This window comes from Desmodus rotundus, chromosome 5, assembly GCF_022682495.2.
Source record: "Desmodus rotundus isolate HL8 chromosome 5, HLdesRot8A.1, whole genome shotgun sequence".
Lineage (NCBI taxonomy): Eukaryota > Metazoa > Chordata > Mammalia > Chiroptera > Phyllostomidae > Desmodus > Desmodus rotundus.
In genome coordinates, this window is record NC_071391.1 from 136185130 (window position 1) to 136200304 (window position 15175).

The window sequence follows — 15175 nt, forward strand, 5'->3', positions numbered from 1 at the left end:
AGAGCCCTGATTTGTTTGCCAATTTCTCTGGTTTAAACACTCCCACTATGACTAATTTCAAGCTGCCAGTGTGATGTCACTGAATGTGGAGCTGGGAAGAGATGCACACGGTCAGCTCTTGCAAGTGGAAAGGAGCCTGCTCCAACACACCAGCGAGCCATGCTCTGCTTGGCCCCTGAAAGGCTGGTTCCTTCATTTAGTCAACATTTTTCCTTTTACAGGTGAACAGTTAGGTATAAAGGATGCAATGGTAATAAAAGGAAAGGACAGTCCCTGCTTCCATGGAGCTTACAACCTGGTAGAAGGGACACTGGACTATAAAATGCCAATGGGGACAGTTACTACAAAGGAGAAGCTGGTGGTGCTTTCAGAGCCTGGGATGGGAAATTGCCCAAGTGAAGTAAGTCAAGCATAGCTTCCCTGAGAAGTGATGGCTGTGCTGAGATCCAGACATTGGAAATGCCATGTGAGACAAAGAAGTGGCAGGAGAAGCACAGTGAGTAAAGGGTGAGAGGATAGTGTGACTAGAGAGAGAGAGACAAGGGTGGATTGGGGTCTGGTGCCAGATGAGGATGGGGACATAGGAAGCCATTATATCTGTTAGGGACAGTGTTTGGTTGCAGTTATAGAGACCTTAAATAGGAGTGGCTCCAACAAGATAGAAATTTATCATTTCTCACCTAGAAATAGTCCATAGGTAGAAAGTAGGCATCTTTATCCCAAGATCTTTCCACCATTCCTCTGCCATTTTCAGTGCTGGTGTCCATCTCCAAGTTGTCCTCATACTCTCAAGGTGACCCCCACAGCACTATCACATCCATATTCCAGGCAGCAGAAGAAGAAAGGCATAAGGCATAAATGGCAGCACTTCCAGCTGAGTCAGTCTTTTGTAAAGGACTTTCCCTAGAAGCTCATCTCAATGACTTCTGCAAACATCTCATTGTCCATCCCTGGCTGCAAGGAAAGCTGGAAAATGTCATCTTTTCAGCTGAGTACATTGCTACTTCCAATATGGGGATTCAGTTAGCTAGAAAGAAGGGGCAGGTTTCCCAAAGGGATGCCTTTGAAATTTCCCAAGAGTAGATGCTTTAGAGGCATTTGGATACATGGGCCTGGAACTTGGAGAAAGTCCTGTGTTGGAGAATAAATTTGTAAATGCCCTGGTGATTGAAGCTGTAGGCATGGATGAGATCTCTGAGGAAGGGAGTAAGAGGTGCTAGGATAGAGCCTTAAGAAACTCCAGCATTTGATGGTCAGTAGGGGGATGAGCACACCAAAGAGACAGAGAAAGAAAGGGAGGGATGGAAAGGGAAATGTGAGGCTACAACACCACCGTTGTGGGGCAGACCCAATCTGCTGGGAGAGAAGAAAGCCTCCTTGCAGAGATTGGCGAAAGAAGGATTGTGGGATGGCGAAAAGGAAGAGGGAGGAAGAGATTCACTGGTTCTCTCATATTTGATGCCCTGCCCTTCCTGTGACTGAGTTGTTGAACCTTCTTTCTGTTATATGAGACTTCCAATGAACCCCGCCTATTGTCTATGTCATTTTAATTCTGTCCCTTTATAGTTACCAATATAGGCAAATTGAAGCCTAAGAAGTGTGAAAGATAACTCCATCCACTGTGTCATGTGAGAAGAGGAAGCAGCTGCTGATTGCAAATGAGGCTCAGGTCTTTTTGATACCTTTGCTGGGTCCGGTTTGGGGTGAGTCCCAAATGTCAGCTCTCAAAGTCAGATCTGCGTCTTCCTAATGTGTGGCTCATGAACAGCTCTATTTGTTTGAATGAATAAATATTTGTGGAACAAGAACCATCATGGCATGCTCATTCTTTCAGCACTCTGGAAGCCGTGGGCTTGGTCAGAGTAGGGTTCGTTCAGTCATTCGCTTCGTTAGAGCTGAGTTGGTTTAGTCACTTAGTTCCCTCTCCTCCTCTCCTCAATCACCCCTTTCATGGCCCCAAGGCAGAAGCACCACATCATACATGTTCTAGTTATTATGGCAAGTAGACCCAAAGGTAACAAGGAGGCAAACAAAGATAAAGGCCCAAGGCTAATGGTTGTGTTCTGACCATAGTATGTACCTAAGAGCAAGGGCAGTCTCTGTCCTAAAGAAAAAAGTGTTAGTCATTATATAAATGACATGTCTGAATTTTCAAGGTGATGAATTAACTAACTGCCTATACAATAACTCAACAAACAGAAGCTGTTAACCAAGCTCTCTATCCCTGTGCCTGAGACAAATAGCAAAATCAGATCTGGCCAACTGGAAGAAGGATTTTTAAGTAATAGGGAAAGGGCAAATAAATCTACTGTCCTTTTTTTTTTTTTTTTTTGTGAGGGAGATGGGGAACGGTTTGAGTAGAGAGGACAAATTGATAAATCCTATCAATTCCCATATGCCTTAGAGTTCCCTAGTTACTTTGTAAACAAGGATATGCAACACACACATCCTTTCTACATTCGCATTGGCCATCACTGGCTATAAGCTTCTCCAAAGGTCCTTCTCCAAACAAATTCAATTATAGACACAGAAACTGTCAACTTCACCATTGTTGGAAATAAACATGGAAAATAACTCAGTCCTCATTCATTTCACTACAGGTCTTAGAGGTAAGCATTTCAACAAAGCCGGTCTCGGCAGCTAAAATACCACTTATCCCTATCTACTACCTTAAGAAGGAGGTAGGCAACTGGGATGAAACAGGAAATGTAAGTATGTAATTCAGGAAGGGCAATATAAAGTGCTTTTCAAACTGAAATACTTTTATCTGGGTAGAATTAGTCATGAACAAATGTTAGATTTCTCATTGGTTCAAGGTTTAATGTAACTCATAGGTAATTGTCCATGAGAGCTTATCTGGTCTTGAAAAGTCTTATCACCATGCACCATGCTTGGGTGAAATTTCTATACACTTTACCACTTTAAAGTCTCTGATTGAAAAGTTTTGGCATTCAACCCTTTTTGATTTCCCCCTTAGGAGACATAAAGCTGTTGTTTGTTCTAGATCAGTCACTGAATTAAACAAAACTCATGTACCTCTAAATTAACCAACTTACTCCTTGAGTCAACTTGTGTAATTTTCATTTATGTCATTAGTAATTGGAGGGGGGAAAATCTTCTAATGTGTAACTTTCAAGAACCTCAGTCACTCCCTGATAGAAAATTAAGAGTTTAGTGATTCATAGCAACTTCTTTAGTCCAAGAAGATGTTTCTGATTAAATGACTAGGTAGTCCCTTATATACTGACTACTTATTCCCCTGGGGCAGTGGGGCCCAGCTGGGCCTCTACCCTAAAATTTCTCCCTCCATTCTAGTTTGGGTGCTGAAAACTTGTCATCTTCTCCCCTTCCTAAGAGCAGTACCTTTACCTTAATCTGATTTATGGAGGGGAGCAGGAAGGGAAGGGTAGGCTTTCTTTGGTTAATATTTCCACTCAGACTTCCCACTGATATAAAATCACTGCCTCAACGTACTCTTTTCTCCGGGGGCCTCCAAACCTTTGCTTGGAGGGAGCATAAAAAACTATATCTCAAAGGCCAGATGGGAGGCAATACTGTGTCAGTTAAGGGCACAGATATTAGCTGGGTAACCCTGTGTGAGTTACTTTAACCTCACTGTGCCTCAGTTCCCAAATCTACAAGATGGGGGTAAAAACAGCACCCACTTTATGTACGTAAGGTACTAGTTATGACAATGATGATGATCTGTCTTTGTTTCTCCCCTCTCCTCTGATCCAGTGAGAATGAATTTCTCAGTTTCCTAAAACTCTCTTCTATCTCTGTGTCTTGCTTTCCCTTGACACAAGCCTTCTAGAATGCTACTCTCTCTAGTTAGGACAACCCTTTCCCCCAACTTCCACTCATCTACCTTCACCTAACATAGCCAGGTTTTACCTTAGACATTACTTTCCCCTGGAAACTGTCTTTGACCAGCCACACCCCGCCCCCCAAGTCTGTGGTGAGTGTCTGAATAAATCTACCAACTACACCCTACGTCTCTGTTATCCAGCACCTATCACACTGAACTGCAAGTGCCAGATCACATTACACTCCCTGAGGACTGGTACTGTGTCTCTCTTGTCCAAGGACTTAGCATGGTTTTGATAAATATTTGTTGAATGGTAGGGAAGCAAAATATGCCACTCCAAAATGTGTCTCTCTGGCATGAGGATTACTTTATTTTTAAGAAACAAAAGGCTCAGGAAGAAACTTTGACCTTCCCCCTTACTGACTAGAAGAATTTAGAGGGCCTGCTCCAGCAAGGGAGCTATCACCATAGATAACCACAGTATAATATGAAGTAGGTGTGGCGGGGGTGCTCGGCACAGCCCAGAGATGTGTCCATTTTGTGTCCCATGTCTCTGCATTTCCATTCTCATGTGAAGTGCCTTCCTCTCCTTGGGAGTCCCAAACCACTACCCCCTTCTCCTTAGCTCAAGATGGCATATAAGCTTCCACTGCCTATGTTGGCCTGGGACCCCATATTCTCATGGAACTCCCCCGTCTGTATGTACATAATTAAATGTGGTTATTTTCTCCTGTTAATTTGTCTCACGTCAATTTAATTCTTGATCAGCCACAGGAACCTAGGATAGAGGAAAAACTTTTCCTACACAACAGGCGGCCCCAGTGTGAGGCTAACTTAACAGGCGGCATGCTGCCCACTCTGGGGCAGTGTCCTGGGACGTTTGACCAGCCCGGCAGAAGGTCAAAGTCTTACCATGTCAGTCTCCTGGATCTCTGCCTGCCGGCTCTGTTGGAAGTGAGAGTGGTAATTTCTGAACCATCCAGAAGAACCTAAAAGGGTAGAGGAAAATTTCTTCCTCCTTGACAGAATTAAGGAATGAACTGATAGATGATAGATAGATAGATAGATAGATAGATAGATAGCTGATAGCTGATTGATAGACAAATGGATAGACAGAGATAGATTTAGTGTTCACTTTTTATTTGCCTTTTAAAAATTGATGACATTCGATGCCAACAGCTCAACAAGTATTTATCATTTCACTTAATTCTATCTTCACATATGTAATAGTAAAATACTGTCAGGGTAACAATACCAAGGAGGTTCTTTTAGGTATTTTTTTTTTAATTTTAACAGAGGACAAACAGGAAGGAAAAACAGGAATTGAATCCCCTAGCATGTAGTCATGTGTTTCTGTTTCTCAGAGCCTCGGTTACAGTGAAGATGCGAGTGACATTTAGATATGAAGCTAGTGAGTTCGCCTCTCAGTCTCTGGTGAAATAGGGTATTTCCATTTGGTAATTGCTGCTCTAAAAATGGCAATAGTGTGTCGTCACTCTGCTGAATAGAACTCCAGCCCAAAGGAATTTCCCTGGGAGCCCTGCTTCAGCTGTCTCCCTGGCCCCTGGGAACTGCCTGTCTGGTTTCTGACCAGTTCTGAGTATGAAATCATTACCATCTTCCTTACTATTTAGGCCACTGTCCCAGGCACTGAGAAACAAAAGTGTAGAAGGTGGACTTCGTGTCCAGCCCGGAGGGAGCAGAGGAGACTCAAGAATACATGGCCATGGAAGGGAGCAAGGCTTTGCTCCTGGAGTAGGTGGCTAGAGAGGCCAGGAGTGTATGAGGCAGCCAAAGAGATAGCTAAACTGTGATACTCTTCCTTTTGACAAGTTGACAGTGAAGCAAAGGAGGTAGCTGAATCAGGAGTGTGCTGGTGAAGCAGGAAGGATGGGGTGCGTTTGTAGGGGAAGGAGGCAGTTAAGGAGGGGTGGCTGAGCTATGTGAGAGAGGGAGGGGATAGCTAATGGAGTGAAGTGCAGTGGGAGGCTGGAAAAAAACAAGATCAAGATGGAGGAGAAACTGACTTGAAAGAATTTTTCTTCCTCCTAGACCGGGGGATCAAGACAGACACAGATTTTCAGGGAAGAGAGAAGCATAGGGAGTTCATACTGGAGACAGGCAGTCCTGGGACCAAATGCCTGCATTGTGACTTGGAAGAAGTTAAAAGCCTCTCTAAACTCTGGGTTCATCACCTGCAGAACTGGATTATCGATACCTGCCTTGCAGATGAAGCGTATGTGTTGCACCAGCGCAGTGCTTGTGGCTGCTGCATAAATGATAGGAGCTATGACATTTTGTTACCCTCCGCAGGAAAGCAGGAGGCAAGGGCATCTGCAGAAGGGAAACAGGGAGACAGTGGTTTGGGGTCTTGGGGGAAGTGAGCCACCATGGGAATAAGATAGATACACAATAAGAAGGTGACTAGAAGGAAGGCCAAGAGGCAGTGAAGGACGAGCTGAGGTCAGAGGGCAGAATTGGGGCAGTCTACTGGTAACTCTGGAACTTGAACTAGTGGGGCTCAGCAGCCTGAGAGTAGGATCCACATTTTCAAGGTGTGGACGTTTCCATCAACACTGCATTGATACTCCAATTGTTGGAGAAAGTGGCTGATTTAGTTTTAGGGAAGCTGGCTTTTGACCAGGATTTTGCTCAACGAAGTGTTGAGGTCATTTCCAGCCCCTTCTCTGCCACTATAGGAGGGATGACCTGTTTCTCAAACATCAGCCCTGGAATCAGGTTTCTACCATTGTTTTGGTTAGAGCCACTGTCTTTGCAGGTGTGAAGAGGTGGGAGTGGAAGTTACTGAGGAATAAAGAGCCAGATAATGTGCTGAAAGGTGGTTTGTGAGGGAGACCAAACTGCAACGTGCCTTTGAGAAGTTACCTTATCCTATTTGCTCATCATCTCATTTTGACAACCTGAGTATCCAAGACCAGAATTTCTCAACATCAGCACTATTGATGTTTGAGGCCAGGTCATTCTTTGCCAGGGGGAGGAGGGGCTTGTCCAGTATATTGCAGGATATTTAGCAACATTCCTGGCCTCTGCCTATTAGATGCTAATAGCAGCTCTCCCCACCTACTTACGACACCAAAAATGTCTCCAGACATTGCCTGATGTCTGGGAAGGGGTAGGAAGAGATTACCTATGATCGAGAATCACTACCGTGGGAGGACAGTGATAATATTTGAAATAAAGCATCCTGGTACCTACATTTCATCACTTTGAACTGAGCTGCGATGATCTCTCTCCCCTCCTAGCAGTTCTGCAGGGACCTTCTTCCTCACCATCAAATCCCCTAGCTGTTGCATCACCTCATGTAGCAAACCAGAGCTAAATGATTACAAAAAAGTAAATCTGAAAAGCAAGAGCTACGGAAAGAGAGAGGCATTTCATCAGGACCAGGTCCTGTTTTATAGAGCCTGAGAAGTTCTACAATTTGGGAAGCTCATTTAGGAATGCTGATGCAAAAGTATAAACACAAAATTGCTAGGCTCCCTCTTGGGGCTTTGGAAGAGGCTGGGGCTAAGCGGGGGCGGGGGTTGAATCTCAGACTTCATTAGTTCCACTAGGAACCTGCTTCTACATACCATGCGAACCTGATTCTTTGCTCAATTTTCTTCTCTTGTGTGAACTAGTTGTTTTTCAGAATACTATGTCAGATGACCACACATATGACATCTAATGTTTTTCTCTTGTAAACACATACTTAAGAAACTATCCCATTTGCTTTTTTTTCCCAGAAATGATTGAAGGTGAAACCATACTGCTTTCTCCCCTCAAAAGGTGCAAAGTTGCCCTGAGACTATGTAAAAGAAGCTTTCTAAATATTAATTTCCTAGGCTATATGGAAAATGAAATTGTTCTACTTATTAAAATAGCCCTTTTTCAAATTCTTGTGACTTACTAAAAATGACCATTAACATTTCCAGTTGGTTCCATTTTGGTTTTGGTCAGAGTTTCTTCTGAACTGAGTTTCACTCACAACTCTGGTGACATTTATCCTTCACTTCCTTTTTTTTTTTTCTTTCTGATGCCTTCTGGGACTGAGACTGAGGGATGTGCTACTCTTGTTGGCACAACAGCCTGTCTCTTTGGTTAGGATGGGCTGAGACCTGATGCTCCAATAAGCCATATTTTCCTTTTCAAAGCATTCTCATGTTTACTCTCATTAATGTTTTATGTAAGAATCTCTTGCCCTGACTGGTGTTGGCTCAGTGGGTTGGGCTAAGGTCCGCAAAATAAAAGGTCATCGGTTCGAATTCCCAGTCAGGGCACATGCCTGGGTTGCAGGTTTGGTCCCTTGTTGGGGTGTGTGTGAGAGGCAATTGATCAGTGTTTCTCTCCCTCTTTCTCCCTCCATTCCCCTCTCTCTAAAAATAAATATATTTTTTAAAAAGAACCTCCTGAAAGTGCAACATAACCAGTCTTACTCAAGAATCTAACAATAAATAAGTCCCTCCCCTCACCCCAAAGAAACTTACAGTCTAGTAGGAATGACACATAGGTGCATATAAAAAATGACAATAATAATGGTAAGGATAATAACTGAGTGTGTACAATGTTACTATACTGTTCAAACACTTTACAAACATTAACTCATAAAATACTGGGCAATCCATGATGTATGTTATAATGACAAATAACAAATATCACCTGAGGCCATATTAATTATAGCTGTGGTGAAGAGCTGTCAGGAAAGCTTCAAGGAGCAAGAGAGACTTCAGCCAAGCCCTTGAAATCACTCTGCTTTATACAGGCAGAAATGTTCCGAAGCATCACACTGACCCTTATTTCTTATCAACCCCTTATCTTCTCACACAATATTCGAGGCCACTTCAAATTTTAAAGAATGCAGCCACAGAAAAAATTGGGAAAACAAGAATTAAAACACAAAGATCACTTGAAGGATGAGAAGGGAAAGCTGTGTGAGAGAATCTAAACTAAGAATATTTCTTAGAATTGAAGTAAAAATCTAAGTGTCCTGGTAACTTGGGTATAATGAGTTTTGCATCTTCAACTTCTTTTTAAAAAGCACATGTGCTTGCTCTAAACTCTAAGGAAACTGACAGGATGAATTTTTAACCAAGGGGGTGATGAATGGCAGTAGAAATTGTTTTCCACAGATACAGAAAGGTCTTTTAAGCACCTGTTTCTAATGTGAAATGATTGTCTTGTGATGGCATTTCTGTGGAGAGCTGAAAAGCTGAGATCTAAGGAAGTCCCTTTCTGGTGTTCTAATTGGGGGGAGGGAGGCTAAAACAATGCTTTTCAAACTCTCTGGTGCATCCCAATGGCCTGGGGGTTCTCATTCAGTTGGCCTGGGCTGGGTCCTGAGGTTCTGCATTTCTAACAATGGAGAGGCAGGAGCTCACAGCAGCAGTTTTCAGCTGTGACCAGGCATCAGAATCATACACAGATGGCCAGGCCCCATCTTCTGAGTTCTGATATAGAAGCTAAGGGGTGGGCTCTAACACTTGGCATTTCTTGCTTTTTAAAACCACTTGATGGAGGTATGATTGACATGCTTTTGCAGTCATGCTGTAGATATTTAATATATACAACTTGGTGGGTTGGAGATAAGTAATTATCTGTGGACCCATCGCGACCATCTATGCCGTAAACATAGCCATCGCCTCTAAAGGTTTCCTCCTGCCCTCTTTATTTATTATAATTTATTTTGCTAACAGGCGTTGGCATTTCTAAAAAGTTTCCAGGTGATACTCACGCCGAGGTCACCTGCTACCACCACCGCCATATTTTAAGAGCCATCGGCTTAGACATTTCTCATGAATGTGAGGGGTCTCTCCTGGACTTTGCAGTAAAGTTGGGGTACAGTGGTAGAGAATTTTAGATGAAACTACTGAGAAGGGCTTTCCAAGCAGGTATTTTGTGAGCTTAAATGAAAAGGGATCCACATGCTTTAGATAATGAAGATAAGGACAGTTAGCATTTGTTGACATTCTCTCTGTGTACCAAACTAAGGGTGGAACTCACGTTTTCTCACTTGGCATCCGGCATGGGCAGCAGAGTTGGTGTTTGATGTGTGGCTGAGGAGCTGGCCCTCAGGCTGTGTGCATGCCAGGAGGTAGTGGCCCATCTCTGTGCGTTGCTGTGGTCTGCAGGGGTACCTGCAAGAAAGGCCAAAGTTGGTCCTCAGGAAACACCTTTAGATCTAGACAAGCAGTCCCTACCGAGTTCTGCTTCACAAGGCCTGCAGGAAACAACCAAAAGAATTTGGGGCAGGTGTTATCAATCATGTCTCAACCACAAAAGTACCTGAATATAGAACTGCGTTTATCAGCCCTGGTGCACAACAGAAACACCTGGATGCCCAGGACCCATCTGGAGGGAGACATTTTTAAAAACTCCCAGACAAGGTTGAGGATTACTAGTATAGTTTCCACATGGGGCAAGATGAAGGGGGCAGGGGAGGAGCAAAAACCAAACTTTTCAAACAAAACACCTATTCCCACAATGAATCTCTTGAGGGTTTGCCAAATTGGCCAGATTGTCTCTGTGCTCTTCTTCTGAGCAGTGGTTTCCCAATCTCAGGGTGCTTCAGAATCACCTAGAGGGCTTGTTAGAGGCGATTTGGGGCCCAACCCCAGTTTCAAATTCAGCAAGTCTGGGGTCAGACCAAGAATTTGCATTTGTAACTCATTCCCAGGTTGTGTTGATTCTGCCAGTTCCAGAATTTAGTTGCTTTGCTATTCAGACCTTAACTACACGTAAAGAAGGATGCCTGTATTTCATATTTTCTATTTTGTCTTGGCTTTTTTTTTTTAACTGGAGCACAAACATGCAAACAAAAATGAAAATATTGAAATCACCCATGATCTAATGATTAACCACAATAAACAGCAGCTATTTTTTCCTACACAATAGATATGTATGTGTACAGGCTTTCTTTCCGACACTATGACCATCCTATGAAGAGCAGTTTGCATCTGGAAGACATTTATGCATTCTGTTTCAATGTCCTTTAGATCAAAATCTATACATTTTGCTTTGAGCTTAGAGCAACACCAAAGTTTATTTCTTTTAATAAGACCTTATGTTTTTTTTTAATAAAAGTAGTTTTAGAAAAGCTAAATCCAGCTGTTGAAATAAAAGTTAAAGAAGCTATAGCCCAGCTAAAATGCTGTTTAGGTTGAATTGTAGAGCTATTATTTTGGTAAAGCCTCTGAAGAAATATTAAAAGTAGGATTTGTATCAAGCTACAGAGTTTGATCGATAAATGTTTTCTGTTTATAACCTCAGAGTAATGATCAAGAAACACCAAAGGCTTTCACTGTTTATAAACTTTTCCTCAGTTGAGTAAAGTTGAGAAAAGCAAACATTAACAGCAGAGCGCACTTAGAGTTTGCCTGTCCCCCACATGGGGGACAGGAGTTAGGAAATGAGCCCGGACCTCCGGGCAGGTGATGGCACAGCCATTGGATGTGGTGGTATCATTTGTGGACTAAAAGATTATTTAGTGAAAACAATGAAAATAACAACTTAGGTCACTATAGTAAATCATAAAAAACACAAATGAAGAGGCAAAATCTCCACAGCGGGCCCTGACTGGGGTGGCTCATAGGGTTGGGCATGTCCCGCAAAGCAAAAGATTGCCAGTTCCAGTCCCAGTCAGGGCACATGCCTGGGTTTCCGGCCAGGTCCCTGGTTGGGATGTGCAAGAGGCAACTAACTGTTCAATGTTTCTCTCCCTCTCTTTCTCCCTCCCTTCCCTTCTTTCTCAAAATAAATAAAATCGTTTTAAAAATCTCCACAATGGGACAGTCAGATAAAAATAATGAAAAGCTGATGGAACTGCTCTGAATGGTGAACTTGAAATTAAATTCAGGAATCAGTTCTTAAGGAGGGTGGCTGCAGGCAATCCCTAAAGGCTGGTGTTTTTGGTGGAAGGTCCTCAATCACTGCCCCGGGTGTTGAGCCTCGTGCTCACCCTCAGAGGTGTGTCCTCGGGGGCCATTCTTGCTGTTGGCCATCTGTGCACAGGGCCCTCCAGCCCTCTCTTCACTAGACATCCCTGTCTCCCCCACCACTACAAGACACACCTGGTCAGCACCCAGACTGACAGCCACGGGTCTTCCCTCTTGGCAGGAACACATGAAAAGGCAGAGGCAATGTTCTCAGCCCTGGTTGTCTCCTAAAAATTCTCCTGTCAGGGCGTCACCCAAGGGATTCTGATGTATTTGGTCTGAGATGGGAACTAGGCAGACGTTTTGTTTTGTTTGTTTGTTTTTTGGCTTTTCTTTTTCTTTTTTTATTTACATTTTACTGAACATGCTATTACAGTTGTCCTAGTTTTTCCCCCTTTGCCCCCTCCACCCAGCATCCCCCACTCCTTCAGGCAATCTCCCCTCCAGTGTTCATGTCCATGGGTCATGTAAGTTCTTTGGCTACTCCATTTCCTATACTGTACTTTCCATACCTATGCTATTCTGTAACTACCAATTTGTACTTCTTAATCCCCTCACCTCCTTCACCCATTCCCCCATACCCTCTACCCATCTGGCAACTGTCAAAATGCTATGTATCTATGAGTCTGTTTCTGTTCTGCTTGTTCATTTATTTTACAGATTCCACATATAGGTAAAATAATCTAGTATTTGTTTTTCTCTGACTTATTTTACTTAGCATAATACCCTCTATATCTATCCATGTTGTTGCTGATGACAAGATTTCATTCTGATAAAAATGAATGCTGAGTCATATTCCATTGTAATAACGAACCACTTCTTCTTTATCCATTCATCCCTTGATGGACACTTAGGTTGCTTCCATATCTAGGCTATCGTAAATAATGCTGCAATGAACTGTCTTTTCAATTTAGTGTTTGGGGTTTCTTCAGATAAATACCCCAAAGTGAAATTGCTGGGTCCTTCTTTATCCCTTTTTACAGCCTCTGTTTTAAAGTCTATTTTGCCTGGTATAAGTATTGCTGCCCCAACGTTTTGTTTGTATGTTTGTTTCCATTTTTAATGAACTATGTTTCCATTCCTTTAATTTCAGTCTTTGTGTATCTTTTGATCTGAAGTGAATCTCTTGTAGACAGTATATGTAAGGGTCTTATTCTGTTATCCATTCAGACACCATATATCTTTTGATTGGAGCATTTAAGCCATTTGCATTTAAAGTGATTCTTAGTATGTATTTATTGCCATTTTATTATTCATATTTTTATCTTTTTTTCTTCTTCTTAAAGAAGACCTTTAACATTTTTTTGTAATGCTGGTTTGGTGATGATGAACTTTTTAAGTTTTCTCTTTTCTGGGAAGCTCTTTATTTGACTTTCGATTCTAAATGATAGCTTTGCTGGATAGAGTAATCTTGGTTGTAGGTCCTTACTTTTCACCACTTTGAATATTTCTTGCTGATCCCTTCTGGCCTGCAAAGTTTCTGTTGAGAAACCAGCTGACAGTCTTATGGGAGTTCCCTTGTAAGTAACTAACTGCTTTTGTCTTGCTGCTTTAAGATTCTTTGTTAACCTTTGGCATTTTGATTATGATATGTCTTGGTGTGGGCCTCTTTGGGTTCATCTGGTTTAGGACTTTCTGCACTTACTGAACTTGTACATTTATTTCCTTCACCAGGTTAGAGAAGATTTTGTCATTTTTTTTTTTCAAATGGGTTTCAATTTCTTGCTCCCTCTCATCTCCGTAGGCACTCCATAATGTGAACGTTGTTATGCTTGATGCTCTCTCAGAGGCCCCTTTAACTATCCTCATTTTTTTGGATTCTTTTTTCTTTTACTGTTCTGATTAGATGTTTTCTGCTTTCTTATCTTCCAAATCTCTGATTGATTCTCTGCTTATCTACTCTACTCTTGATTCCCAGTAATGTAGTCTTTATTTCAGTCAGTGTATTCTTCATTTCTGATTGGTTCTTTTTTATGGTGTCTTTATCTATTTTTATGTTTCCTACTTCTTTGTTGAAGTTCTCAGTGAGAACATTGAGCATATTTATAACCAGTGTTTTGAACTCTGCATCTGGTAGATTGCTTGTCTCCATTTTGTTTAGTTCTTTTTCTGGAGTTTATGTTCTTTCATTTGGGACATGTCTCTGCATTTGTTTCAATGAATTTGGTAGACCTGCTATGTCTTCTGAGCTTGACAGAGTGCTCTCATGTAATAGGTGTCCTATAGCGCCCAGTGTCACAGGTCCTCACAGGTCACCCAATATGGGCACTCTAGATTTGACCCTGTGTGAGCTCTGTGTACCCTCCTGTTATAATTGAGCCTGGATTGCTGATAACACATCAATGAGAGGGATTTACCCCCTAGGCCATCTGCTTTGAGGACTGGCTGTGACCAGGAGCTTCTATGCAATGGCCAACCCGACAGAGCACTTCAGTGGGGCTCTGGTGACCAATGCATCTGCCCCTTCAGTGCATTGCTGATGGAGGTGCTTGAGTGGTCCTCCAGTGTAGTCTGTAGCTGGCCACCAAGTACACTGGCTCTGGGGTCTCCAATGAGGTGCGGACCAAGACCAGCTGCTGTCTGTGCCCTTTCTAGGGCTACCTGGCATGAGCTACAAAGTGATCTACAGATGGCTGCTAATTGCACTGGGCTTCAAGGTTCCCAGGAGAGGTCAACCTGCAAAATGTGGTTGGCTACCACTAGTGCTGTGCCTGGGACTACTTAGCAAGAGGTACAGGGCACACTGGGGCTAGATTCTGCTTTGAGAGATTTTAGGGAAGTCTGCAGCATGAGCCAAGATAGGGTCTTTGTATGGAAAAGCCACTGGAAATGGCTTCAGTGGATCCACAAAGTGGGTGGAGCAGGGTCTCAGGGAATCACCAGGGCAGGGCCAACGGTGTTAGCCAGGTTGATGGAGACTCAGATATGGCTCCTTCCTTTGAGCTCTGTCAGGGGAGGGCCCAGACAAGGAACAATGGCCTCTGCCACACTTCTGTCTAGGAGAAAGCTGCCCTTCCAGCCCTCACCCTGATGCCAGACCATTCAGTTCCTCCCTGTATGTCCCTAGTGCCTTTTGAGCTGCTGCCCCAGCACTAGAGCTTACAGCAAGTGAGTCTGAGTTAGTCCATGTGCAGGCCCTTTAAGAGGAACATCTGGGACTCCAGGAGCCCTCTGCCTCACTCAGCCACAATCTCTGCTGGTTTTCACACCCAGAAGTTATGGGGACTTCTTTTTCTGGCACTGGAACTTTGTGCTGGGGAGCACGGTGTAGGGCTGGGACGCCTCGCTCTTCAGGAGATACCTCTGCAACTGAAATAGCCCTCCAGATTTATAACCCACACACACAGGTATGAGACCAGGAATCTGCCCTTGGCTTCTTCTTTATATCCTTAGTTATCAAACTTCTGTTCAACTAGATTTCAGGCAGTTCTCAATG

General features: G+C 43.1%; 1 protein-coding gene across 7 annotated transcripts in view; it reads right to left on the reverse strand.

Moving 5' to 3' along the window:
- LOC123478940 (WAS/WASL-interacting protein family member 1-like) overlaps positions 1–15175 on the reverse strand; it is a 79461-nt gene that overhangs the window by 24109 nt on the left and 40177 nt on the right. For 6 of the 7 annotated variants that reach the window (XR_011651250.1, XR_011651249.1, XR_011651248.1 and 3 more), the window contains one exon: positions 9809–9942. Coding sequence is in view for 2 of the 7 variants with exons in the window: in XM_071221560.1 (XP_071077661.1) it covers positions 9877–9942 (66 nt within the window). In the remaining 5 variants the exon portion in view is untranslated. Of the gene's footprint in view, positions 1–680; positions 809–9808; positions 9943–15175 lie in introns of all 7 variants that reach the window. The other variant, XM_071221559.1, reaches the window with a different exon arrangement.